At 38.3% G+C, this 26209-nt stretch overlaps 1 protein-coding gene across 1 annotated transcript in view; it reads left to right on the top strand.

The window, feature by feature from the left end:
- Positions 1–26209, top strand: part of LOC142336635 (uncharacterized) — a 94239-nt gene that overhangs the window by 42797 nt on the left and 25233 nt on the right. The window contains exon 5 of the mRNA XM_075385545.1: positions 24260–24434. Within this exon, the coding sequence (XP_075241660.1) occupies positions 24260–24434 (175 nt within the window). The remainder of the gene's footprint in view (positions 1–24259; positions 24435–26209) is intronic.

Genomic DNA, 26209 nt, shown 5'->3' with positions numbered 1-26209 from the left:
GTCTGTTGACCCTCGGGTAGGCTTTTGTTATGTCGAGTAACACCGCCCCTGGTGTGCCGAGATCTTGTTGTTGTTGTTTCTCCCCCATCACTCTCCTGACTTCTTCCACGCAGTGAATGATTTTAGTGGAGTCGCACGTCGATCTTTGTTCTCGGAACCCGTTTGCTTCTCTCCGAGAACTCCAATTTCCTTGGCCCAAATTCTCAATATGGTGGCAAAGATTTTGGCGATGATTCTCCCGACTAGCGGAAGCAGGCATACACCTCAGTGTGTAACCTCTGGGTCGGCTGCTCCCTGATTCGTTTGGAAGTGTCGTTTCCCAGCAGCTCTGCCGTGGCTTCTGCTGTTCCTCCGTGCACTCTTTTGTTCCGGTCTTTGAGTACTTCGCTTCTCCCCGCGTAAAGGGGCCAGTACATCGAGTATAGCGTTGTCTCAGCAATGAGAGATATCACTTTCTCTTCGTACAAATAAGAAAGTGATCTTCCTTGCTTGCCATATAAATAATGATTTTTTAATACTACGAGTTTGTGTTTTTTTTTCAGTTTGGACTATTTTTGCGTTTTGAGGTACTTTTTTGCCGCATTATGTTACATAATACGATGTACAATTGATCATATTCAAACGGGGCGCTGTGCCTTTCTAAAAACATTTGGCTTTTTTTGGTTTTCGTAAAGTTTTCAATAACAAAACAATCTATCTAATAATTTTTATTTGAAAGCTTACGTGTTTTGACTGATGGTCTTAAGAGAATTGTTTTTATTTTTTTAAAACAATTAGTTTTGAAAATAATGGTTTTTTCATATTTTTTTTAACTTTAAATCTTATTTCTGCCAACTTTTAGCATAGACTCAGCTCTCTCTCTCTCTCTCTCTCTCTCCTCTCTTCCACGTGATCGCCCCCGGGGGCCTTGTGATTGGTGTCTAGTTGGTTCGGGTTTTGTTAAAGTTCACTTAAAATCGTTATAATACTGGTTGTTAATCTAGAGCAGGCTAGTAGCCTCGATAGCGAGGTCTGTCAGTCATTGCTCATAGATTTTGTAGAGCATCCTAGAAGTCCTTGTGCAAGGTTCTGATCTTATTGGTTTCCGCGTGGAGTCCGTCCTTGGCTGTGAATTTGTAAATGAACTTCTTCAGGAAATGGAAGTGAATACCGAGCGCCTTTGCAACCACCCGATATCCCTTATTCAAATTCTCAATCTCCTCTTTGAAACCCTCTCGAGGTGGTATCTAAGTAGTAAGTAAATATCGTCTCAAGAGAGGGGGGGTTATCCTACGGTACTTAAACATGGGATAATAGGGGGTTATCCTAGACGTAAAGGGATTAACTTTCATTCTTTACCAGATGTGATTATGTAAGACTATTTCCAAGGCGGCAAACTTGTTTTCGGTCAAACAGCCAACTTTGTTCTAAATTTCTTTTCGTTCCGATAAGAGCTGCAAGTGAACTATTTATTGAAACGTATTATAGCACTCATAAACACAAAATTTACACGGTTAGGAATTCTAAAGGCACAGTTTGAGCAGTTAGGTACAAGTTTATTGTCTGCGCGCAACTTTGAATGCTGGTTCTTCTTCATAATCGCTACTATTTTCGCTGCACTCATTAGCTTCATAAATAATGAATGGTTTAGGGGAGGAAGAGCTGGAGCTGGTGGTAGCATCAAAGTCTACAATATCATCGCTATCAATATCGTCCTCGTTAATAATACTTGTCATTGCAAATTCCGGGTCAGGTGTTTCCCATTCTTCCGGGTTTTCACTTGTTGTTGTATCCGGCACAACAAAACTATTATTATGGTCCCAGTTTGGACTCGAATCTAGGAGAAGGTGAGCATAATTTTCCACATTTTCGTAGTTCCACTCTACTTCATCGCTATCCCAAGAAAAATCTTCGACTCGGCAGTGATCAATTTTATAGTGGCCAAATGGTAGTGTTTTAATTCCCCCGTTCAAAATGTGGCGTTTATTATCAAAGGCAGAGAGACTTGTTTTATTTGTGGAAACCGTTTGTAGAACATGCTTTTCCGAAACAATCCTTGTATTTTCAGCTCGCAGTGTACTACCAGTCACAAGTGTATTATTGTAGTCTGCATGTCGAAGCAAATTTTGGGCTGCTCTGGTTATTCCTTTGGCGGACATTTTTCGGTTACCTATGAAAAGAAAAAAGCAGTCAAATTATGACAATCATACAAGGTTAGTTGGTACTTTGTTAGTTTTTTCTTGAATCATTAAACGTAAAATACTCACTAGTGGAAGTAATGCTGTACAGCTTTGGCTTCAGGCATATAAACTCTTCTATATAATCCCCAGCAAATTCGTCTTTGAATTTTAAGACGACGCGTTTATTTTATTCGCTGTACAGTTTGTGATCTTCTGGGTAATTTGAGAAGTCAAACTGATCAAGAACATTGCTCTCCTCCAGTTCACGGTAGAGATCTTCACAATTGATCCGGTATAGCAAGCTATCAGTATCACTATAGAGTAATCGACAGTCAAATGAAGATCGCATTGTTCCATAGTGAAACTGATACATGTAGTATTTCGCTATATGAAGTATTGTGGCCCCTTCTATAGTTGGTGTATCCCAATAGATTTTTCTCGGGCGGGAGGAGAGAGCTGCCATGTTCTCGCCAAACACTTTGAATTTATCAAACTCAAACTTGCTTACTATGGTTAGGGTTCGTCTTGCGTCTCTCGTAAGCTCGATTTTCATCCGTCAACGTTTCGATTCGCAGTTTTTCCCCATAAACGGCGTTGTTCATTAGTTTATAGAATTTCTCAAATTTATTTGAAACCGCTTGTCTCTTCTCACTGTTCAGGGTTATATAGGTTGTTAACCAATTGTTTTGAGTAAACTGTAGCACACGATGCATTTTTCTAACCAATAATCCCAAGTTAACATATAGTTTCAACAGCTTGTAATGCAGCACATAATGTTCTTTGTCGAAAAAAGTCTGCAACAGTTTTGGAACTTTTGAGAGGGGTAAGTTATGACTCTCTCGCAAATTTACTTGGTAGTCGCTGAGCCAGTCATCTTCAACAATATTTTTCGATGGTGCGAGGGGGAAGTCCTGATGGTAATCGTGTAGACTTGGTGGATAATGCAAGTCGACTTCCACGAAGTAACCCACAGGGTTATCATCAGGACAGTTTAGTATCTCAGCCAGTGTAATATCAGAATTACAGCGTAAAATCTGACTGAGGGAGTTTTTCATTCTGCATGACGCCACCGTATAGAGTATTGGCGTCCACGCAGAAGCCGATTGTCGAGGGTTGTGAAGAGTCATAATCTGGCAAAAATTTATTATTTGCAGTAAACTTTCTCTTCTCGTAGACTGAACATACTCCCCCACGTACTGCGCCTTTTATCATATCGAGGTGCTCGCGTTCTGTAAGCAATTCGATTTCTGCCTTGCATATTCTCAATGATGCTTCCTTAGCCATATTTGGCAGTGTGTAAAAGTGCATGCAATCGAGTTTGTAGGTGGAGAAACTGAGCTCTCTGTGGAACTCACAAACGCATGCGAGAAGAGCGCAATCGGTTTTCAGGTATGCGTCGTGGTAGTCTTGTAGAGTTTCACAATTCATAGTGTTCCACGTCGTCTTGGCATGGTTCAAGTTTTCTTGAGTTATTGTTTCTGCGTTTGCTTTTAAAGTGTTACGCCATTCATTAAGTGGCGGTAGGGATTTTTGGGTGAACTTTTTTCGACCGCTAACATATGAATAGAGGTAATATCTTTTTTGCTGGAGGAGCTTCAATTCTGTTGAGGATAGGTTAGGAAAGACAGAAGCAAGTATTCCAAAACGATCTCTTGGTAAAATGTCAACCAACTTTTCGAGAGAGGAATTTATCATTTTGAATGAATCAATAAACCTCAGATTATCATACTTGTTGATCACTTTTCCATCATCTAGGGTTATGGTCTCCACGAGCACTCCAAAGTTCATAGAAATGTATTTTTCATCAGTAGATGGAATTACACCTACAGTGTTCGTTGGCTCACAAGATTGAAGGGCTAAACAGATGTGATGAAGATAATAATTTTGTATATTATGTCTCACCACAGGGGTCAAGCTGACGTTCCCTCGTGCTCGGTTGCTTTTTTCATAAGCCCAGCCAAGAAATTGTCCGCTGTAGTGGGAGTGATCCAGATCAATTGACGACTGACATTGATCAATTGACATTATCGTCAAAGGCTTCGTTACATATCCAACATTCGCTAGCTGCACTTTTCGGATACTGGCTACGGTCACCTCTGAAGAAAGGAAAAGCTCGTTTGCGTTTGTATATATCCTTGGCTAGTGTGTGTAACATGTTTACAAATTTTGTAATGCAATCTTCAGAGCTGTTCACGTGGAAGAAGATGGGTTTTGTTGAGTTGTGATCAATTACTTCAGGTGAAATCCCACAGGGCTCGTGTTTTTCAATAACTCTGGTGTATGCGTTGTTCCCATGGGGCGTGCATCTTGCTACTGGACACAAGAAGGATTCGAAGTCAAAGTAAATGACTAATGGAACAAACCAGGTAGCGGCCAAGTTTTTGAATTTATATAAGTTTTTTCCCGGAGCTGGTAATCGATCAACAGCCGGCGCATTTTCACAGCAGGTCTCCATATGTTCGGTAAGCTTTGCAAGGCCCTCTTCACACAACCAGAAAAAATTCCGGCAAATATGAAACGCAAACCGGAATTTGGTATTTCGGAGTAGACAGAATACTTTAACCAAGTTGGTTGATGAACGTTGGCTTGCTTGTAAGTTTCGGGTGAAGTTTTTTCTGTGTTGTAGTTCCTTCCTGGTCGATCTAAGCTAATATTGTTGTGCATATGATATGCAGCAATATAACAGTAAAGGAAGCAATAAGCGTCCTCATGGTTACGAATATTAAGTAAACCGCGGCAATTTTGTAATTTTGAAGGTAATGCAATGAAAGAAGAGCCGGTTATATATCGGTGGCGGGCAAAGTTTACAGTTACTTTGATAACTTTCTCAAGCACCCAACCACTACCATTAGAGGCAAATGTCGTTAGCACTATCATCATCTTCTCGACCATAGTCCAGAAGGTCACACTGCTAAGTCCCTGACTGTAAATGGGTGTCATGAGCGAATTTGCATAAATTTCAATAAGTTCATCTTCCTGATCTTCGTTTTGACTTGGTTTTCGAAGTTGAAGATGAGCACTAAATTGAATTTTTGCGATCCTTGTGAGAGTTTTTGTTCTATAAGCGAATCGATTTGTGGTTTATACTGGAGCATAAACTGAGCAAGGTCTGTGTTGCCTTGGGTTGTTGATGGCGGCAGATGGTAGCTCTGAATGGTACCATTAAAGGCAGTTTCAGCCGGCGCTTGAGTTGGTTGAAATTGATAGCCAAAGACAGGTAAAGAATGTAAAGAACTCATATGCTGAGCAAATATTCTGGTGTCGTTAAAACCCATATAGCAGGACCGACAGCAGTTTGTAAATTTTTGATGACAAGTCCTCATGTGTTGTTCCAGTTCAGAAAGTTTTCTACAAGTGAATGTACAAATACAACAGGTAAAGACTGGTAAACCTACTTCGTCGGGGTGGTAGCGATGCTCATTGCGAGATTGATTTCCCCTGTTAGCAAAAGTTGCCGAACAATATTTGCAATTGAAAACCATAGTTGGAAAATTCAAGATTCAAAAGTTAGCAGAGATAATGGCAACTTTCGTAAACATGTAATTCAAGTTCAAATGGCGAATTTCTTTCTTCGGCAGATGGTAGCTCTGAAGGGTACCATTAAAGGCGGTTTCAGCCGGCGCTTCAGTTGGTTGAAATTGATCGCCAAAGACAGGTAAAGAATGTAAAGAACTCATATGCTGAGCAAATAGTCTGGTGTCGTTAAAACCCATATAGCAGGACCGACAGCAGTTTGTAAATTTTTGATGACAAGTCCTCATGTGTTGTTCCAGTTCAGAAAGTTTTCTACAAGTGAATGTACAAATACAACAGGTAAAGACTGGTAAACCAACTTCGTCGGGGTGGTAGCTATGCTCATGGCGAGATTGATTTCCCCTGTTAGCAAAAGTTGCCGAACAAAATTTGCAATTGAAAACCATAGTTGGAAAATTCAAGATTCAAAAGTTAGCAGAGATAATGGCAACTTTCACAAACATGTAATTCAACTTCAAATGGCGAATTTCTTTCTATTCCACACGAGTCTCTTATAATAGGCGCGCAATTTAAACTTTCAAAATTTCCGAATTTGATTGGATAATATGAGCGCGCGTTTTGGCTCAGCTTTAGTCAACTACTATGAACATATCAAGTTGCGTTGAACTAAAAGTAGCGCTTAACGTTTCCCACTGAACAACACTGACATGATAAAACTTGTTTGAGATTTTCGAATATTTTGTGCAATATACAAAGAGACGTCTAAAACCATGGGTAGTTCTTTTTAGTTATTAGCTATATGTGATGCGACAAAACATATCAATTGCAACTTTTAATTAAATTTTAGGTTTAGTTAAAGTAAACTTTTATGAATTTTTAATGACATTTCAATCAAATATTTTAATCTTTTTTCATTTTGATAGCTAATAAGCTCTAATGAAGAGGGAACATTTGTGTTTCAACCTTTTAGATGTAATATTACACTTCAGTAGCCTACCTAAAAAGAGTAAAAAGAAAATTTAGATTTGATTTCATCAGAATTTTTGGAAAACATTCCAAAAAATTCGCTTTTTTCAACACCTTGTTAAATTTTAAGTATAAGGGATGCTTGGGACGGTTATGATGCACAATTTTATTACTGTCACGGTGTTTGAACAGCTAATAAGTCCACTGAAAGCAAATGAAATGTTCAATTTTTTTCGCTTAAAAAAAGCGACATAACAAAAAATTCTCCCCGGACACTAAAACGTAGGACCTGACAAGAAAAAATGCCTCATCTTTATCAGGAAAAAAGTTAGACTTTCTGTCAATCATGATCAATCAATGTCATCATATGACAGCTAATGACAAGTCCCCTGTTGCGAGCCTTTTTCGGTGACAGCTGTTATGAGATGATTTTGTTTCCAGCCCCCAAAAAATCGGTTTGTTTAAAAAAAAACCTGGTGTATCAACTATTATTTCGGGTAATTCAATTGCTAATTAATGCCAGATGTTTTTGTCGAGACGTTAATGTCCAGATGTTTTGAAAATCGGTGAAGGAGCCGTTTTTCGGCCCTGACTCTTATGACCAAAAGTGACAAGCATGTATCACTGATTACAAATCCGTAAAAAAATGGGATTTTTTTTCATTTATTACTAATTAGACTAATCAGGTGCTAATTAGCTGTTAATTAATGGTTAATTATCTCATGAAGGATTGAGTTTAAATTGACGAGCGTTATGAGCTTTTTTGTAGTGCAGTGTCTGATAGTATCAACCCAATAGTTAGTTTCATCCCAACTGTCTTTTGGAGCCGATTTTTTTGGGGTCAAAGGTCACCATGAAAAACAAAAAAATTTTTTTCGTTTTTTTTTCAACTTTTTTTTGAAAAATGTGGATATTTTTTATTCATATCGATAGCCCACAATAATCGCTTTGTAATGACGTTCAGGTTTTGAGTTTTCGTTCCGTCGAAAAAAAGTTTATTAAGCAAGAAAACCGAAAAAATCTCAGTTCAAAAAAAAATCCTTTTTTCCTCCTTTTCGCTGAAAAAATGTTTTGCTAGTTTAACTAACACCTGAATGTATACCCAACAGGAGCGCTGGTATTATACCAGCATACCAAGAACGATTTGCTAAATGAGGTTTTTGTTTGATAAGGATTTTATGCATTCATTTAGAAGCTTTTGTTCGAACCTAATTTTACATTTTAATAGCTTTCTCAACAAATTTTCTTCCTGTTATATATTATCTTCTGAACACGTTTGAACATGTCCATTTTGGAAATTTTATCACAACTTTGTCTCACTGAACAGTACTGTTTTTGTGAACATGTTTGAACATGTCCATTTTCGTAAAATTCTGATTCTGAAGTCTGCTGGCCATGTAAAAAGATTAAAACAAGAGTGTCAATTAGCGAGCTATTCACAAAAGCTAGTAACAACACACCATAGTGCAAAGCAAATATAATTCAATATTAAATAAGTTGTTAGAGGTCAAAAAAGTCCATTAGAGAGTCTTCTTGTCTTCGTTTTTTTGGTGCTGCGCATACTACTGGAGTTTCCGAGCAATTGGGTGTCTTGAAATCGGCTGAATTTGTTTGGGGTTGTGGTGTCTGAAAGTTTGAACCAGATAAAATATTGACATCAACCTGACTTGTATTTGCAAAATTGTCACAGATCTTGTTCTTCCTCTGGAAATCCTCAAAGAGTGACGGACTTGGGGTTGGAGTAAAAGTTGGGCTTGGATCCACAGCAGGAGTTGTTGGAACACTGACTGAAACACTCGGTGGCTTACTCTCCGGTGAAGATGGTGATGATTTGACACCCCACATATCACCCAAGTTTTCGTAGGCTTGATATGTGCCGAGTTGATTCTCGAATAAGGGCACACAATCGCAGTCGTATCTGTACAAGATACGTCTTACTTCTTCTGGCAAAGTTTCTTCAATCGAAAGCATTTGTGGTATAGTTTTTGGAGGTAAGTGTCCTCCAGAAGTAATGATAGTGCATTCAGCTGGCTCCGTTTTTTCCGGTAGGCAGCAATAGCGTTAATAAACAGCTTCGGCATCAAACAATGCTGGTAAGTGTACCACAAATCGTTTTTTCTTTTCTGTTGTATCAGAACGACAAAATTTTCAAACATTGTTTGGTAAACAAGAGTTCTCTCAAAGGAGATAGCACACTCCGAAAGAATTTTCACGGACATTGTTTTGAAGTTCAAGTTCCTTTCAAAAGTTAACTGTTAAGTAAGCGCAAAAGAAAGAAATGAACACAAGTACAAAATTCTTTCCCAACAAGTGTTTCGCAAGGTTCACCTTATATAAGACCAAACAAATGATTGGAGCTTAGTCACACCTAGTTGCATAATATATTGTTTATAGCATGTGGTTAGCCGCACTGTGGTTCCTTTACAGAGGAATTTGGTGTCACATCTGTTTTGTATTGGTTTTATGTAAATTGTGTGTGGTCTCTGCACTATACTATCTAGGGTCACATCTTCTAAATCAACTTGTATGTAAACTACATGGGTCCCTACACTATTAATGGTTAACTCTCTCCTACACAGAAGTGTGTGTTGTGCTGATAAATTTATTGCTTTATATACAAAACATATGTACTTGTTATCTTTGTTCGCAAGTAGGTTCTGGTGGTTTATAGAGGTATGGTTTTAATTAACTATTATCTAAAAATGAACACAAGTGCAAAATTCTTTCCCAACATGTGTTTCGCAAGGTTCGCCTTATCTAAGACCAAACAAATGATTGGAGCTTGGACACACCTAGTTGCATAATATATTGTATATGGTATGTGGTTAGCCGCACTGTGGTTCCTTTACAGAGGAATTTGGGTCACATCTGTTTTGTATTGGTTTTATGTAAATTGTGTGTGGTCTCTGCACTATACTATCTAGGGTCACATCTGTTCTAAATCAACTTGTATGTAAAATACATGGGTCTCTACACTATTAATGTTTAACTCTCTCCCACACAGAAGTGTGGGTTGTGCTGATAAATTTATTGCTTTATATACAAAACACATGTACTTGTTATCTTTGTTCGCAAGTAGGTTCTGGTGGTTTATAGAGGTATGGTTTTAATTAACTATTATCTAAAAATGAACACAAGTGCAAAATTCTTTCCCAACATGTGTTTCGCAAGGTTCACCTTATATAAGACCAAACAAATTATTGGAGCATAGTCACACCTAGTTGCATAATATATTGTTTATAGCATGTGGTTAGCCGCACTGTGGTTCCTTTACAGAGGAATTTGGGGTCACATCTGTTTTGTATTGGTTTTATGTAAATTGTGTGTGGTCTCTGCACTATACTATCTAGGGTCACATCTTCTAAATCAACTTGTATGTAAAATACATGGATCTCTACACTATTAATGTTTAACTCTCTCCCACACAGAAGTGTGGGTTGTGCTGATAAATTTATTGCTTTATATACAAAACACATGTACTTGTTATCTTTGTTCGCAAGTAGGTTCTGGTGGTTTATGGAGGTATGGTTTTAATTAACTATTATCTAAAAATGAACACAAGTGCAAAATTCTTTCCCAACAAGTGTTTCGCAAGGTTCACCTTATATAAGACCAAACAAATTATTGGAGCATAGTCACACCTAGTTGCATAATATATTGTTTATAGCATGTGGTTAGCCGCACTGTGGTTCCTTTTCAGAGGAATTTGGGGTCACATCTGTTTTGTATTGGTTTTATGTAAATTGTGTGTGGTCTCTGCACTATACTATCAAGGGTCACATCTTCTAAATCAACTTGTATGTAAAATACATGGATCTCTACACTATTAATGTTTAACTCTCTCCCACACAGAAGTGTGGGTTGTGCTGATAAATTTATTGCTTTATATACAAAACACATGTACTTGTTATCTTTGTTCGCAAGTAGGTTCTGGTGGTTTATAGAGGTATGGTTTTAATTAACTATTATCTAAAAATGAACACAAGTGCAAAATTCTTTCCCAACATGTGTTTCGCAAGGTTCGCCTTATCTAAGACCAAACAAATGATTGGAGCATGGACACACCTAGTTGCATAATATATTGTATATAGCATGTGGTTAGCCGCACTGTGGTTCCTTTAAGAAGGAATTTGGGTCACATCTGTTTTGTATTGGTTTTATGTAAATTGTGTGTGGTCTCTGCACTATACTGTCTAGGGTCACATCTGTTCTAAATCAACTTGTATGTAAAATACATGGGTCTCTACACTATTAATGTTTAACTCTCTCCCACACAGAAGTGTGGGTTGTGCTGATAAATTTATTGCTTTATATACAAAACACGTGTACTTGTTATCTTTATTCGCAAGTATGTTCTGATGGTTTATAGAAGTATGGTTTTGATTAACTATTATCTAAGTTCACATACGTATAAAAGTCTAAAATGAACAGTCTCAAGTACGCCGTGGGTCGTACTTGAGATTGTATTTACCAATCACTTGGATTTAATTGAAACTATGACGACACTGGTTTGATCCCAACTTTCCGCGCCTCCTAACTTCGTAGTTATTTACATTATGTTGACTGGAAGTGATCAAACAAGTTGCCTACGATGCCTTTTACTTCCTCAAAAGACACACAGGTTGGAGATTGCTATTTCGACATTTCCCAAACTGAAAAGCGTTTGTTCAGGGCAACTTTAAAAACGTACGAGAGAACCGGAACATACGTGTTTCTAAAGTTGTTCAAGAAAGCGGCCGAGGATTACGAGTTTGAACAGAGAATTTCTCTGACTCTAGAAGAGTTTGGAAATTTAGTCAAAGAAGCAGAAAAAATACGTGAATCTGCAACGCAAGATTCCCCATCAAAAGCACCCCCAGCAAAGAAGCAGAAATTTGATCAGTGTAGTAAAGATGGTGGAAGCAATGTTTGAGCGCTCTCCCAACTATTTCAAACAATTTCAAAAGCAGTTCAAGTTTTTAATTGCTGACGAAAAGCCAAACTTAACAGCTTCGAATAACTATGCTGTGTGTCCTCATTTTGAGTCTGAATTTTGTCAGTTACCCACTAACCATTTTCACGTTCTTATTGAGAGTGCAATCGATGTTGAGACCATGAAGCCAATCAAAACGTTTGCAGTTCCCTGTCTCTTCACTACCTTCAGACACTTATTTTCAACTTCAACGAGTCTGGAATTTAAAGGAGATACATTTTCAAAATTACAGCTTGCCGTTGACTTTAGTAACAAATCTGGAGAGAAAATGGATACAGCAAATGTACGCAAGCGACTTCCACCCTTGGCAACAGCGGCAACCAAACTACTAGAATCTACAGCTGTCACTAGCGGAATCTCAAAAACATTGGCAAGATCTACAACAATTGTACCACAGAAAACGATTCACAATTTTGTGTGTTCTACAATTTCTTCGAAAACTCAAACTGATCAATTTAGTAGTGAAACTTTGAAATGGGTGGAATCAATTTTGAGTGGTCTTTATTCCGGTGGTTTTTGTCAGATTATGGATATATTTATGAGTGGTTTTGGAAAACTTAACATAGATTCTGATTTACTATTTGTTCGACTAGTATATGAAGAAAAAATTCAGTTTTAAAAAAAAATTAATTCACAACGTTAGTTTTGTTAGAGCATCATGTGAAGAGCAAACCGAATCAATTGAAAATCACTACAATTTACAATTTGTCTATTGTCAAATATTAAATGAGCAATAAAAATACAAAAGAGTCCGCACAATTCTGAGTTTTGACTTTGAATTGGTTGGTTTTCAAGAAATTGGTGAAACTGTACATTATTTTTTGCAAGTCGTTGATAAATATTCTTGTATGAAGACAAGGATCGTCCAAGGGGATCAGGAAACAGAAGATGGTTGCTTTTTTTACAAATGAGGAGCCAGTGCGTGCCAGGACTTTGATGAGATTTTGACGCGTTTACTATTAAAAAAGTGTTTGATTTCAATTTTGAAGGAAAATTGTTTGCTGCAAATGCACCTCGAAATTTGTGCTTTAGTTTTTGACATCTCTGATTTGAAGCATTAATGTCGTCTTCGTCCATCAGTTTGTTAGAATATGATTTTTTGACACTCGTCGTACTAGCTTTTTCTCCAATGATAAAAATTTCAATGTTGGTCGGTAAGGCCGCTGAAAACTTCGACTCGATAGATATGGAACAGTTTGTTAGCTCCGGATGTATAAAATCATGAGAAGCTTGTTGGGTGTTAGTCAGATCAAATACCATTATAAAATGGTTGGTATAGTCTGACAGACTTATTCCGTGTCCATTGTCAATATAGGCTAAATCTGATATTGTATTAAAATAAAGGCGTTTGTTATCAGTTGTAGATATTGGGCTATCAGCGACTGGTAACCCGTTGCGATAAATATATATCTGTTCCAAGTCAAATTTTTGAAAATGAAATGGATTTTGCATGTTGTTGCCCAAAAAAGCTTGTTTGTATTGAGACAAATGGCTAATCTTCGGATTGGCTCTCGTGCAAAAATGTCCTCTTGCTTCCAACTATGCAGACCAGTTGAAGCCAAAAACGTCTTTGTCAAAGTTTCAAAGTAGGGATAGGCGGCAGGGCTAGTAAGCAAGGTTTTTTCAATGGCAGACACGACCTCGTCATTCAATGTCATCTTGCGAACGTACAAATTAGCTTCAATAATTTTCACCTTGTAATGTTTTGCAGCATCATCCGAAATGATGACAAAATCATCAATTGATCTTCTGAATGCAATACGAAGAGTTACACCACTGAGCAGATGTTTATCACATGTGAAAAAGTCTACCGCTACTTTACCATAAAAAGTGCATTCTGCTGACTCTCTGACTGAGTTTTTTCTTCGAGCAATTTCACCTGCTTTTATTGCAGATGGATCTTCTTCGTAAGAATAGCCTTGACATGCCAACCAAGTGTTCTTTGCGTCTTTGTTAAGTGAGAACTCAGTTTCTTTAAAACTCTTGTGTGCGTAATTTCCATTTGCGTTAGAGATTTTCAACCCGTTGGCTGACACTGTGCAGTCAGAGAAAAGTGAATGTAGCACATTATTGCAAAAGTATGGAGCATCGGTTTTAGCAGTGTCAGCAGTAGCTGCCCCGTCATATTTGAGATCAGCTCCCGAAGACTGAACAATTTTGCATTTGACTTCCAAAAAATTTTTTTGTAAATCAATAAAGTTGTTACGGTCACCAGTTACCTCAAACTCTAACATGGATCCATCAGGACTATAAACAGGTCCCAATTTTTGACAAAAACTTCCATCGAAAGTCACCAAGAGTGCTGGTTTCTCAAACAGATCCAAAGAGCTATGGGTTGCTTCGTTTGATAACAGGTTAGCGATCATATTTAACTTGAGAGAAGAAATCAGACCGACTTCTTTTTGGAACTTTTTTTTTAAATGACCAACTTTTGTTTGGTTGATGTTTTTCTTGGTCATTTTTTTTGAGCGACTCCTAATCGTTTTTCTTTGTTGGCGAAGTCTTGATCCCCCTGTTTGTTTTTTAACAGTGTTGCTAATTGTATAGACCCGCCCATTTCCCGCAGCTAATGCACCAAAACCGCTGCCTCTTTGCCTGTAGTGGCCAGAGAAATGTGGTAAAGATGTTGCTTGGTTAGCGTAATAAGTGTCCATGCTAATTGGAAAAATTTTGGAACTGAAGGGTTAAAATAACTTTACTGGTTCCCGAAAAGGGAACCAATTCTCCCGTTTCGGTGCGAAGCTCAATCGATATTGATTATATAGTGTTTGATAAGAGTTTTTTGTAATCTAAATTGGAAAAAAACAATTCGATGAGTTGGTTCAAGCTCGCAGACACTACCGTTTTTCAGACGTTGTTTTGGATCAATGACTCGAAGCAAGGGGGCTTTTGTATCACCAACGTACTGGTACTCAATAATATTTGTATATATAAAAATTAAATGCTTTCCTGAGCAAAGATCAACGGGAAATTCTCCATAGTATGCTGCCGTTTCATCACTCTTCATTAGTCTGTTTGATGTTGCGCTTTTCATTTTGTAACCTATGTGTACTCCACTGCCATCTGGAATGCCCGAAAAACCGATAATGCTCGGAATTCCTTTACTTGGAAAAGTAATTCCCTCATTTTTCCCCATAAAAATTTCAAACTTTCCAGTTTTCTTGATCTCTCTGAAAAGTTTGGTAGTCCAACAGTTCGTTTGATAGTAGTTAGTATGTCAACAACTGAATTATATGTTCCCGTCATGATAGACAATTTCTCCCCGTTATAAGGACGAGAGATCACATTGGCTTCAGTAGCCCTTTTCTGGCTGTCTTCGTACCCTTTTAAGCTATATACTACCATGTCTCCATTTACAATAGGCTCATTTTTTGTGGGGAAAATGATCTCACTCAGAGCTCTTCTCCAGTCACCAGCGAGTTGAATTTCATTGAAAAAGTTTCGAAATGAATTGAGAGTGTTAGAGTCAAAAATTTCCATTGGAGCAGATGAAGTAACATGCACAGTGAATTCATCAGTGAAACGGTTTTCACTCATTTTTCTCTATACGAACAAGCTGTAACTCTGGTTGATAAAATTTGCCTTCAATTTTGTCACCGTTTGCATCAATAAGTGAATACGTTTGTGGATTGAAGGTTGCTAAGCTTTCTACTTCAAAAACTTCGTCAGTGAAAGATTGTTTATACCCTTTCCTGAAGGCTTCGTCCTTTTTGACAATTCTAACAAAATCTCCGACGTAAAATTTGGGTCTCTGAAACGTGATTGTTTGAGCGCTCAAAGAGACAAGTCGTGGAACATCCTTTTTAGTGACTCTATTTGGAGAAAGTTTGGTTACGCGGTTGACTCGTGAGTTAATTGTTTTCACAAATTGATCCAGTTTATCAATGTAGGAGTATGTCCAGTTTTCTTCAAGGTACTTGTGGATAATGTTTTTTAGTGATCGAATGTTCCTCTCTGCGAATGCAGACTTTTTTTCAATAAAAGTGCTGTATAAATGAATTTTTTGTTTGTTGCATAAGGTTTTGAAGGCTCCAAGAAACTCTGTACCATCATCAAACCACACTTTTTGTGGTTGCTTGTTTTTTATCTTTTTTTTAAAGGCCGAGGCAGTTTCCAATGCATACTTCGTTTTTAAGGGCTCCACACAAAGGTATCTGGAAAGACAGTCGACCGCAACCAATAAATATTTAACAGTTCTGTTGTATTTTGCTAGTTTATCCACATAAGCCAAGTCAACGGACCAAATTTCATTTATGTCTTTTACTATTACTTTAAGTCTAGGAAATCGTAAACGAATTGGGCGATATTTTGTAAAAGACGGCTTGGTTTCCAAGTATGTTTTAACTTTACCAAACGATAATTTGCTTTGGGGTTTTAATCGCGTTGGGTTTCCAAACGATGCAGGTCCCTTCAAATACAGTTGGTCCAACGTTTGTTTCTCAGAAGAAGTAAGACCATTTTTGCTGTTTGGTCTTTTGCCGTCTTTTTTCTTGTGCCCGTTTTTGTTTGGTTGGTAACTTGATAACCGCTTCCTGATTGTCCTCATGGGCTTGCAAAAATGTCTGCATCGCTTTCAGCTGCTTCCAAAATTTTTTTGGCATAGGTATTCGACACCAAATGAGGTGAAAATTCGAGAGCTAATAACGCTCTAGAAAGTTTTTGAATATCAATTTTCTTTGTTGACTGCTGTGTGTTATACAAAGAAGTTGACGCTTCTAAGCCAAGTGGTTGGTTATCAATATGAATGATACCACCTGGATCTTCAATGAATACCGTCGGGGATTCTAATATCTTGTTGAGAATGATTTCTGCTCTTCCGATTTTGTTTTTCATCATCACTCCCAAATCTCTCACTATTGACTGAAACGTTATAGTTGTACTTTTTTTTGACAATAGGTTCAATTTCACTGTCATCACTCATGGGCTCCTCTTTTTCCTCATGGACTGTTTCAACATTTATGCTGTGTTCTGTCTGGACTGCTCCATCCTCTTGTTCACTTTTTTCCGGTTTTTCAAACTCCTCTCTGCGAATGCAGACTTTTTTTCACTAAAAGTGCTGTATAAATGAATTTTTTGTTTGTTGCATAAGGTTTTGAAGGCTCCAAGAAACTCTGTACCATCATCAACCCACACTTTTTGTGGTTGCTTGTTTTTTATCTTTTTTTAAAGGCCGAGGCAGTTTCCAATGCATACTTCGTTTTTAAGGGCTCCACACAAAGGTATCTGGAAAGACAGTCGACCGCAACCAATAAATATTTGACATTTCTGTTGTATTTTGCTAGTTTATCCACATAAGCCAAGTCAACGGACCAAATTTCATTTATGTCTTTTACTATTACTTTAAGTCTAGGAAATCGTAAACGAATTGGGCGATATTTTGTAAAAGACGGCTTGGTTTCCAAGTATGTTTTAACTTTACCAAACGATAATTTGCTTTGGGGTTTTAATCGCGTTGGGTTTCCAAACGATGCAGGTCCCTTCAAATAAAGTTGGTCCAACGTTTGTTTCTCAGAAGAAGTAAGACCATTTTTGCTGTTTGGTCTTTTGCCGTCTTTTTTCTTGTGCCCGTTTTTGTTTGGTTGGTAACTTGATAACCGCTTCCTGATTGTCCTCATGGGCTTGCAAAAATGTCTTTTTCGCTTTCAGCTGCTTCCAAAAATTTTTTGGCATAGGTATTCGACACCAAATGAGGTGAAAATTCGAGAGCTAATAACGCTCTAGAATATTTTTGAATATCAATTTTCTTTGTTGACTGCTGTGTGTTATACAAAGAAGTTGACGCTTTTAAGCCAAGTGGTTGGTTATCAATATGAATGATACCACCTGGATCTTCAATGAATACCGTCGGGGATTCTAATATCTTGTTGAGAATGATTTCTGCTCTTCCGATTTTGTTTTTCACCATCACTCCCAAATCTCTCACTATTGACTGAAACGTTATAGTTGTACTTTTTTTGACAATAGGTTCAATTTCATTGTCATCACTCATGGGCTCCTCTTTTTCCTCATGGACTGTTTCAACATTTATGCTGTGTTCTGTCTGGACTGCTCCATCCTCTCTTTCACTTTTTTCCGGTTTTTCAAACTCCTCTCTACGAATGCAGACTTTTTTTCAATAAAAGTGCTGTATAAATGAATTTTTTGTTTGTTGCATAAGGTTTTGAAGGCTCCAAGAAACTCTGTACCATCATCAACCCACAATTTTTGTGGTTGCTTGTTTTTTATCTTTTTTTAAAGGCCGAGGCAGTTTCCAATGCATACTTCGTCTTTAAGGGCTCCACACAAAGGTATCTGGAAAGACAGTCGACCGCAACCAATAAATATTTAACATTTCTGTTGTATTTTGCTAGTTTATCCACATAAGCCAAGTCAACGGACCAAATTTCATTTATGTCTTTTACTAATACTTTAAGTCTAGGAAATCGTAAACGAATTGGGCGATATTTTGTAAAAGATGGCTTGGTTTCCAAGTATGTTTTAACTTTACCAAACGATAATTTGCTTTGGGTTTTAAATCGCGTTGGGTTTCCAAACGATGCAGGTTCCTTCAAATACTGTCGGTCCAACGTTCGTTTCTCAGAAAAAGTAAGACCATTTTGGCTGTTTGGTCTTGTCTTTTGTCGTCTTTTTTTTGTGCCCGTTTTTGTTTGGTTGGTAACTTGATAACCGCTTCCTGATTGTCCTCGTGGGCTTGCAAAAATGTCTTCTTCGCTTTCAGCTGCTTCCAAGATTTTTTTGGCATAGGTATTCGACACTAAATGAGATGAAAATTCGAGAGCTAATAACGCTCTAGAATATTTTTGAATATCAATTTTCTTTGTTGACTGCTGTGTGTTATACAAAGAAGTTGACGCTTTTAAGCCAAGTGGTTGGTTATCAATATGAATGATACCACCTGGATCTTCAATGAATACCGTCGGGGATTCTAATATCTTGTTGAGAATGATTTCTGCTCTTCCGATTTTGTTTTTCACCATCACTCCCAAATGTCTCACTATTGACTGAAACGTTATAGTTGTACTTTTTTTGACAATAGGTTCAATTTCATTGTCATCACTCATGGGCTCCTCTTTTTCCTCATGGACTGTTTCAACATTTATGCTGTGTTCTCTCTGGACTGCTCCATCCTCTTTTTCACTTTTTTCCGGTTTTTCAAACGTGTTTCTTTGAATGAGAGACAATTGCGTGGCTTTCTGTTTGTAAACAGGATTATCAAAGATTTCGCTTTTTGCCGGTTGTGTTGACATGAACATTCTTTTGGGAATTAAAATAAATTCTTCAGTATACATTATCACTTCCTTAGATGAAGGTAACACGAGAGAGCAATACCTTTCAAAAGAACCGTGTTTTTAGCAAAAATCTGCCTTTTATTTTTTAAACTTGTTTGTTTTGATAAAAGTTTTTTAAATGAATTTTCCTGGCCTTGTATCAAAGTTTTCTTGACGGGAACGTTACCGTTGACAACATTAAGCAAACACTCGCACAGAAAGTTAATAAAACTATTTGGTGCCGACTTGATTAGTTCTTTTGATTTTATGTCCGAGCAGCATACAAAGCTCTTTCTTTCTCATTACTCAAATTCGTTATAACAGCTTTAGCTGGGGGAAGGTAAAAAATGGATGGTCATGGTGGAACAATATTGGAGCAGTAACGTAAAACGTCCGATGTTGTTGGATTCAGATCGATCAGTAAATGACCAAAGGGTTGTTTTGTTGCTAGCTCGTAGCTGTCTTTCAAAAATTGCGTGTTATTAAGCTGTCGACCAATTAAACCAATCTGTTGAATGTCACGGGGTGATTTAAATAAAATGATGTGTGTTGTTTTAAGATCAATAGTTCGTGACCATTTACTTTGTTGAAATAAATTGTGTTTTAGTAAATTACTCTAATGTTTTTGTGACGTCCTGCTGTAGCCAATTTCGAAAACTCTTGTCATTGAAAATTTCTTCGCATGAATCGTCAAACACCAACAGACAGTTTTCGAGCTCCGATATCAAATCGAAGCTTGAAAATTAGGTAAACTGTATGTTTAATTTTGCCTCTATTGACTTAAATTTGGGTTGTTCATGTTGGTAGAAATAAAAAATCGAGAGGAACTTTGGAGAAAAAGTGTTTTCGAGTAACATTCTGAAAATAAGCTCTGTTTTTCCACAACATTACGGACCGCAAACGGCCATAAACAACCGGTCAGTTGTTGAAATGATTTTCATATTTTTGGGTTGGGAAGAGCGTATCCAACTGTACAAGAAAGAAGAGAAAACAAAAATGTAGACTCTTCACTTTCCAGCTGGAAAAACAAGTTTTACCAGAAAAACTATTATGAGAAAAATTATAATAAAAACTTGTGTAAAATAAACAACTTCCGATCGTGGTATCCTTGAATTACAAAACCTCCATGATCGTCTTTCATGGTGATTATCATCAAACACAAAGTCAGTTATTGCCGCGCCCGTATCTAACTGATCCTCTGCTTTACTCATTTCAAAATAAGTTTTTTAAAAAAGAGGTAAATTTGGCTATTTCATTATATAAGTTTCATAAGTTACAAGTTGTGAGTTTTGATTATCATCAATAAAAGGAATGGTGTAGTTTGGATTTACTCTGTCAGTTTTGTCTCTGAAAACAATTGACTGTACGTTGCTCCTTTCAATTCTTTGTCTTATTTCAGCTGGAAGGCTCTTATCGTTCAGTGACATCAGAACTGTTACTGCACGCTTGGGCATAGGTAAAGGGGTTAGTTTCAGCTTTCGCATTTTCTCTTCCAAAGACATGGTACAATTGAAAGTACTCCAAGAGCGAAAGGTATTTCTTGAAGGCTTCTATTTCAGCTCCAGTACAGACAATTTGCTGTTTCCTCAGTACAGTTTGACCACCACTGTCAACTTTTTCCTCTTTGACAAATGTAACTGTTAATTGATTTTCATCCGCTATACAACTGTAAACCACTAAATTTGGGGACAAGTTCACTTGAAGTAGAGACGGTGCTGCTTTTTCGGACCGTCGATTCATTCGTTAGCCACAGGTTAAAAAAGTGCAGCTTTTTTTCTTGCACAGTGTTTATTTCTTTGTCGCTTAGGACAACTTAAAACATATAAAATACAAATTGGTGTCTCGTGAAAAAATTTAAATTTTCATTTTTTGGGCATAATAAAATCTCTAAATTGATAACGCCCTTCTTGAGAAGTTCCTGAAGAGTTTCTGTTTTTTCTTTTCCCTTTGCATAAAAAGTTGCCAAGGGAAATCGAAGTGCTATGCTATCAAAAATTTGTTGCAAATAACAATATGGATAATCTCCACTCTCCCAATTCAAACCATGGAGATATTTTGACACCCAACTGTATGATCGTCTCTCACTCGAAGACAGTCTGTTGAATGAAGTTGGGGGTAAAAATGACACAGTATCGCAATAATTTTCTGTCGAAACAGCTAGTTCTTTGATAATAAAACCAGACTTTTTATGTCGAAAGCCTTCAAAATCAAGAACAACTGGTCGTGATTTCAACATTCCAGCAAACTGAATAAATTGCTTTTAAAAGTTTTTACATATAGACAGAAGGCAAGTCCTGTCACGTGACCAAGGTACTCGTTTGTCACTGGACAGGGTAGGACATACGAATAGCCAGGCCCTTTTTCACTATATTCAAAGAAAAAACCTGAAGCCTCGTAAGAACTTGTAAGACTTGAAATACTTGTCCAGAGAAGAATTATCACTACCAATCAGTCCACCATAGGGTCTCATTTTCATCGCAATATCCAAATCAAGGTCAGGATCCAAGTACTGACATGTTGCCAAGAAATAAACAAACCTTTCACCGTATTGAGAATAATCCTTTTTCAATTCCTAGTAAATTTGGTGAATAGCTTTCAAATCAACCGTCGCTGGGGTTGTAATGACAGAAAAATGAGTACCAAGGCGGCCTAATCCCCTTAATCCCTTTCCGTCTAGGATAACCCCCTATTATCCCATGTTTAAGTATCGTAGGATAACCCCCCTCTCTTGAGACAGTATTTACTTAATACTTATCTGTATGCTTGCAGCCTGGATACCTGCCTTGAGGTACTTTCTTGCTAGGGACTCCATCTGCGGTATGATCTTCTCCACCGCCTTTGTTTTCGGGTCTCGATCTACTAAGTCGTTGGTCTCCCCATGATGGCCACTCGCTTTTCACTTTTCTCCTTAAAGTCGTCCAGGAGGCAGTCATTGGGAAACCTCAACAAACCTGCACCGGTTGAAACTTTAGTGTCATCCATGAAGACGCCGTACGCAAACGAGTCGCTCAGTATCCCCCACTCGAATCTGCTGGTGAGCGTTGCCACAATCGTTCGAAAAGGTTCCTTCTCTCGCACCTTTATGTCCAGCTCGAGCAAATGCTGGGTTGCTTTCTCCCTGCTGCTAATTCGCTACGGTTTCTCCTCGGGTAACGTAGCCCTTCTCTGCCTGACCTCTGAAAAAGACTACCGAAAAACAGTACCGAATCAAGCAGCCGCAACGTTGGTGGGTACAGTTAGCATCTCAACTGCAGGACAGTTCCTCTCAGGGCGGGGAAACTGAACGGACGAGCGTCACATCCCAGGATGTAAATGATTGATTTGACCTTTTCAGCAACCTTTTGCCACATTTTGGACACTGGCCTCGGGGGCGAAGAGAACTGGTGGGCTCTTCCCTCTTTCCATGAACTACGCCTCGATGTCTCGGGAGGTCACGCAGCAGGATGTTTTTGCCGCATATTTCACATTCCGCTCTCCCTGTCCCTGAGCAAGCTGGCTGGTGATTGGTGAGATTGCTCTTCTCTGTGAACTCTGTCTCTCACAAACTGTGCATTTGGACTATTTTTGCTTCTCCCCGCGTGAAGGGGCCAGTACATCGAGTAGCGCGTTGTTTCAGCAATGAGACATATCACTTTCTCTTCTTGCAAGTAAGAAAGTGGTCTTGCTTGCTCACCATATAAATAATAATTTTTATTACTCCGAGTTTTCATGTTTTTTTTTCAGTTTGGACATTTTCTGCGTTTTGAGGTACTTTTTTGCTGTCTTTCCCGATTACCACTTTTATGGCAAGTCACATTACATTATTATACACATTAGGTTACATAATACAATGCTCAATTGATATAGGGGTTGTCGCGCATGCGGCCTCGACATGGCAGCCATTCTTCACTAAGCACTTGCCGGCCTCTTACTCTGTAGTGAGTCCCCTCGTGTAGGCCTCTAAGCACTTCCACCACTGTTTGACTCATGCCTAGGTTTCGGAGTATAGTCCAGAGGAGGGGTCTGTTGACACTCGGGTAGGCTTTTTTATGTCGAGTAACACCACCCCTGGTGTGCCGAGATCTTGTTATTGTTGTTGTTTCTCCCCCATCACTCTCCTGACTTCTTCGTCCACGCGGTGAACGATTTGAATGGAGTCGCACGTCGATCGTTGTTCTCGGAACCCGTTTGGTTCTCTCCGAGAACTCCAATTTCCTCGGCCCAAATTCCCAATCTGGTGGCAAAGATTTTGCCGATAATTCTCCCGACTAGCGGTAGAATGCATACACCTCGGTGTGTATCCTCTGGGTCGGCTGCTCCCTGATTCGTTTGGAAGTGTCGGTTCCCAGCAGCTCTGCCGTGGCTTCTGCTGTTCCTCCGTGCACTCTTTTGTTCCGGTCTTTGAGTACTTCGCTTCTCCCCGCGTGAAGGGGCCAGTACATCGAAGCGCGTTGTCTCAGCAATGACAGATATCACTTTCTCTTCTTGCCAGTAAGAAAGTGGTCTTCCTTGCTTACCATATAAATAATGATTTTTTACTACGAGTTTTCAAGTTTTTTTTCCAGTTTGGACTATTTTTGCGTTTTGAGGTACTTTTTTGCTGTCTTTCCCGATTACCACTTTTATGGAAAGTCGCATATTACATTATTATACACATTATGTTACATAATACAATGCGCAATTGATCATATTTGCTTTTTTTTGTGAATAGATTGAGATCTTAAATTTAATTGACTTTTTTACTGTCTTTGTTCTTTTTGTGGTCAATATCAATGAAGCCAATCAAAGCATTCATTTGAAATCTTATGATTTTTATGACTGCAGACTTAATTGTTCTCAAAGTATAAACGTATTTTTAATTTCGCCCTTTTTGTTTTTGGTCCGTAACGGTAGGAATGATCGTGCCTGTAATGCGTTATTTTAATTTGTATAGTGGTTTGAGCTTCAAGGGTTTTTAATTGATACACAAATTTGTAGGTAATTTGGTAGATTCTTCATTTGGTAGATAATTAAGTCAAAATTCTGATTGAGGGGGGTCGGGACATCATGTGCAAACGCACATTGACGAGCTTCCTTGTTACATGAAATTTAGTGCCTTTTTGCAGGACTGCTCATCAGCTAATATATCTATCTACAAATTTAAAAGATTTACGCTTCACTTCTTGATTTTTGCGTGACCTAATTTGCTCTTATCCGCAAATTAAGCCTGTTGGTAAAACAGAAGAGATTGTAAGACAAGCTAACGCAAGGGCATCATAGCCAAGTTGTTAATTCTTCAATCTATTACGACAAAGGTAGGGGGTGTGAGCACCTCCTTGTTCGGAAATTGAGCACCTATTAAAAATTAACTAGGCTGCTGCGTTCTCAGATTTAAGTTACCCCCTGTCGTTCGAGATCAATTTGTCCGATGTCAGTCGGTTGATGTTTTTTGTCTGTTGTAGTGAAGTTAGGAGTCGGAATTCGTCAGCCAGCTTCCGTGCCTACCTGCTGTGGACTCTGGCTATTCTGCCTCTGATGCTCTGGGGCTCTTGCTCCGTGGACTCTCTCCTGACCAAGGACTCCATCACCTCTGTCATTCCGCCAGAATACTACGCCATGATCGACAAACTGTACCTTGTTAGTCATCAAGTCAATGGCAGATATTCATGTAAAGCGATAAATGAACTTCATTGTAGCTTAGTTGTTAAGATGTTGGACTTCATTCTAGAGGTACCGAAGCCAAGCCCCAGTGGGATGGAAGTGCTTTTGCGTTCATAGCACATTTCTAATCTACACCCTCTCTAATTGCCCCTTATTTTAGTCCTGTTGGTCTTTTTACGACAAGAATTGAGATTCCACATGTTTTTTAGCTGAAGTCATGACTTTTGTTCTCGAAAATGGAATTATGTTTTAGAACGTTCACTTCCATTTTCGAACATTGGTCTTTAAAAGTGGCTTATGTGTAGTATATGAGAACTGATGGTAAAATTCAAGGTTAAAAGGTCATTTCGAGTATTTTTGATCCCATATAAGTCCCTCCAACCTATCTAAACTATCCCCTTCTTTCACGCCTACACCCACCCCACACCTAACCCCCCCCCCCCCCCCACTACTCCCTAACTATCCACCCCACACCCACCTACCTATTCACATTTCTACCCCAAGATTAATTTTCACTCTGTATTTGTTTTTTCATATTTCTGAATATGTAGAGTTAGATAAGTTTTTATTGCACGACTATTCAATTCGTTTCCGGTATTCTACTGCTTATGTTTTTTAGCTATAGTCAGGACTTGAAATTTGACTTTTGTTTTCGAACATTGACTTCTGTTTTAGAACTTTGACTTTTGTTTTAGAAAAATGGACTTTAAAAGTAGCTTAGTTTGCAATGTATAGTAATTAAGAGCTGATGGTAATATTCAAGGTGAAAAGGTCATTCTTTTTGATCCCATATAAGTCCCCCCAACCTATCTAACCTACTCCCTCCCCCGAACTCTCCCCCACACCTACCCCTCCCTCCCCCCCCCCCCCCCCCCCCAACACACCTACCCCCACCCCAACTACCCACACCACTCCCAACTACCCCCTATCTACCTGCCCACAGTTCTCACAAAAATGGGTTTTGTCTCACTGTATATTGCTTTTTATTTCTTTTTGTCTAACCCTACATATTTCAGATATATAAAAGAAATAAGAAGCAATATAGTGATAAAAATCCAATTCAAGTGAGAATTGTGTGTGTGTGTGTGTGTGTGTGTGTGTGTGTGGGGGGGGGGGGGGGTGGTTGCGTGGCGTAGGTGCGGGGGGCTAGTTCGGGTGAGGGTTAGGTTAAATAGGTTGGAGGGACTTAAATTATGGGATCAAAAATACTCGAAATGACCTTGAGTATTACCATCAGTTCTTCTTCATCACTATATCTTACAAATTAAAGCTACTTTTCTAGAACAGAAGTCATGTTAGAAATCAAAAGCCAAATTTCAAGTCAAGACTTCAGCTAAAAACGTGTTTCTGAATTATGTAGGGTTAGATACAAGTGTTATTGAACGACTGAGTTGTTTCCGGTATTCTATCGGCTGTATTTAGTAGTGGATAAAACAAGGGATTCAACCACCAGTTAAATTTTTCCCTTTCTCCTAACGCTAATCGCGCATGTCGAATCAGGCCAAATTTTTCTGTTTGTTGAATCCCTTGTTTTATCCACTACTATATTCACCACTATAAATACATACTACACGCACAATTTTGTGTACAAAAATGTACATAGCTAGTATAGTTTATGCAATTCATACACTAATATCCAAAAGTTCTCAAAGCTAGATTTAATCCTAATTTCATATCTAATATGCCAAACTATACTGAAATAAATCAGGTTAATCATCTCACAAAGTTTTTTTTTCAATAGAATCGGATGG

Source organism: Convolutriloba macropyga, chromosome 3 (genome assembly GCF_964194025.1).
Source record: "Convolutriloba macropyga chromosome 3, txConMacr16.3, whole genome shotgun sequence".
Classification (NCBI taxonomy): Eukaryota; Metazoa; Xenacoelomorpha; order Acoela; family Convolutidae; genus Convolutriloba; species Convolutriloba macropyga.
Note: the sequence above shows the minus strand (reverse complement) of the source record. Positions and strands in the feature narration are given on the sequence as shown.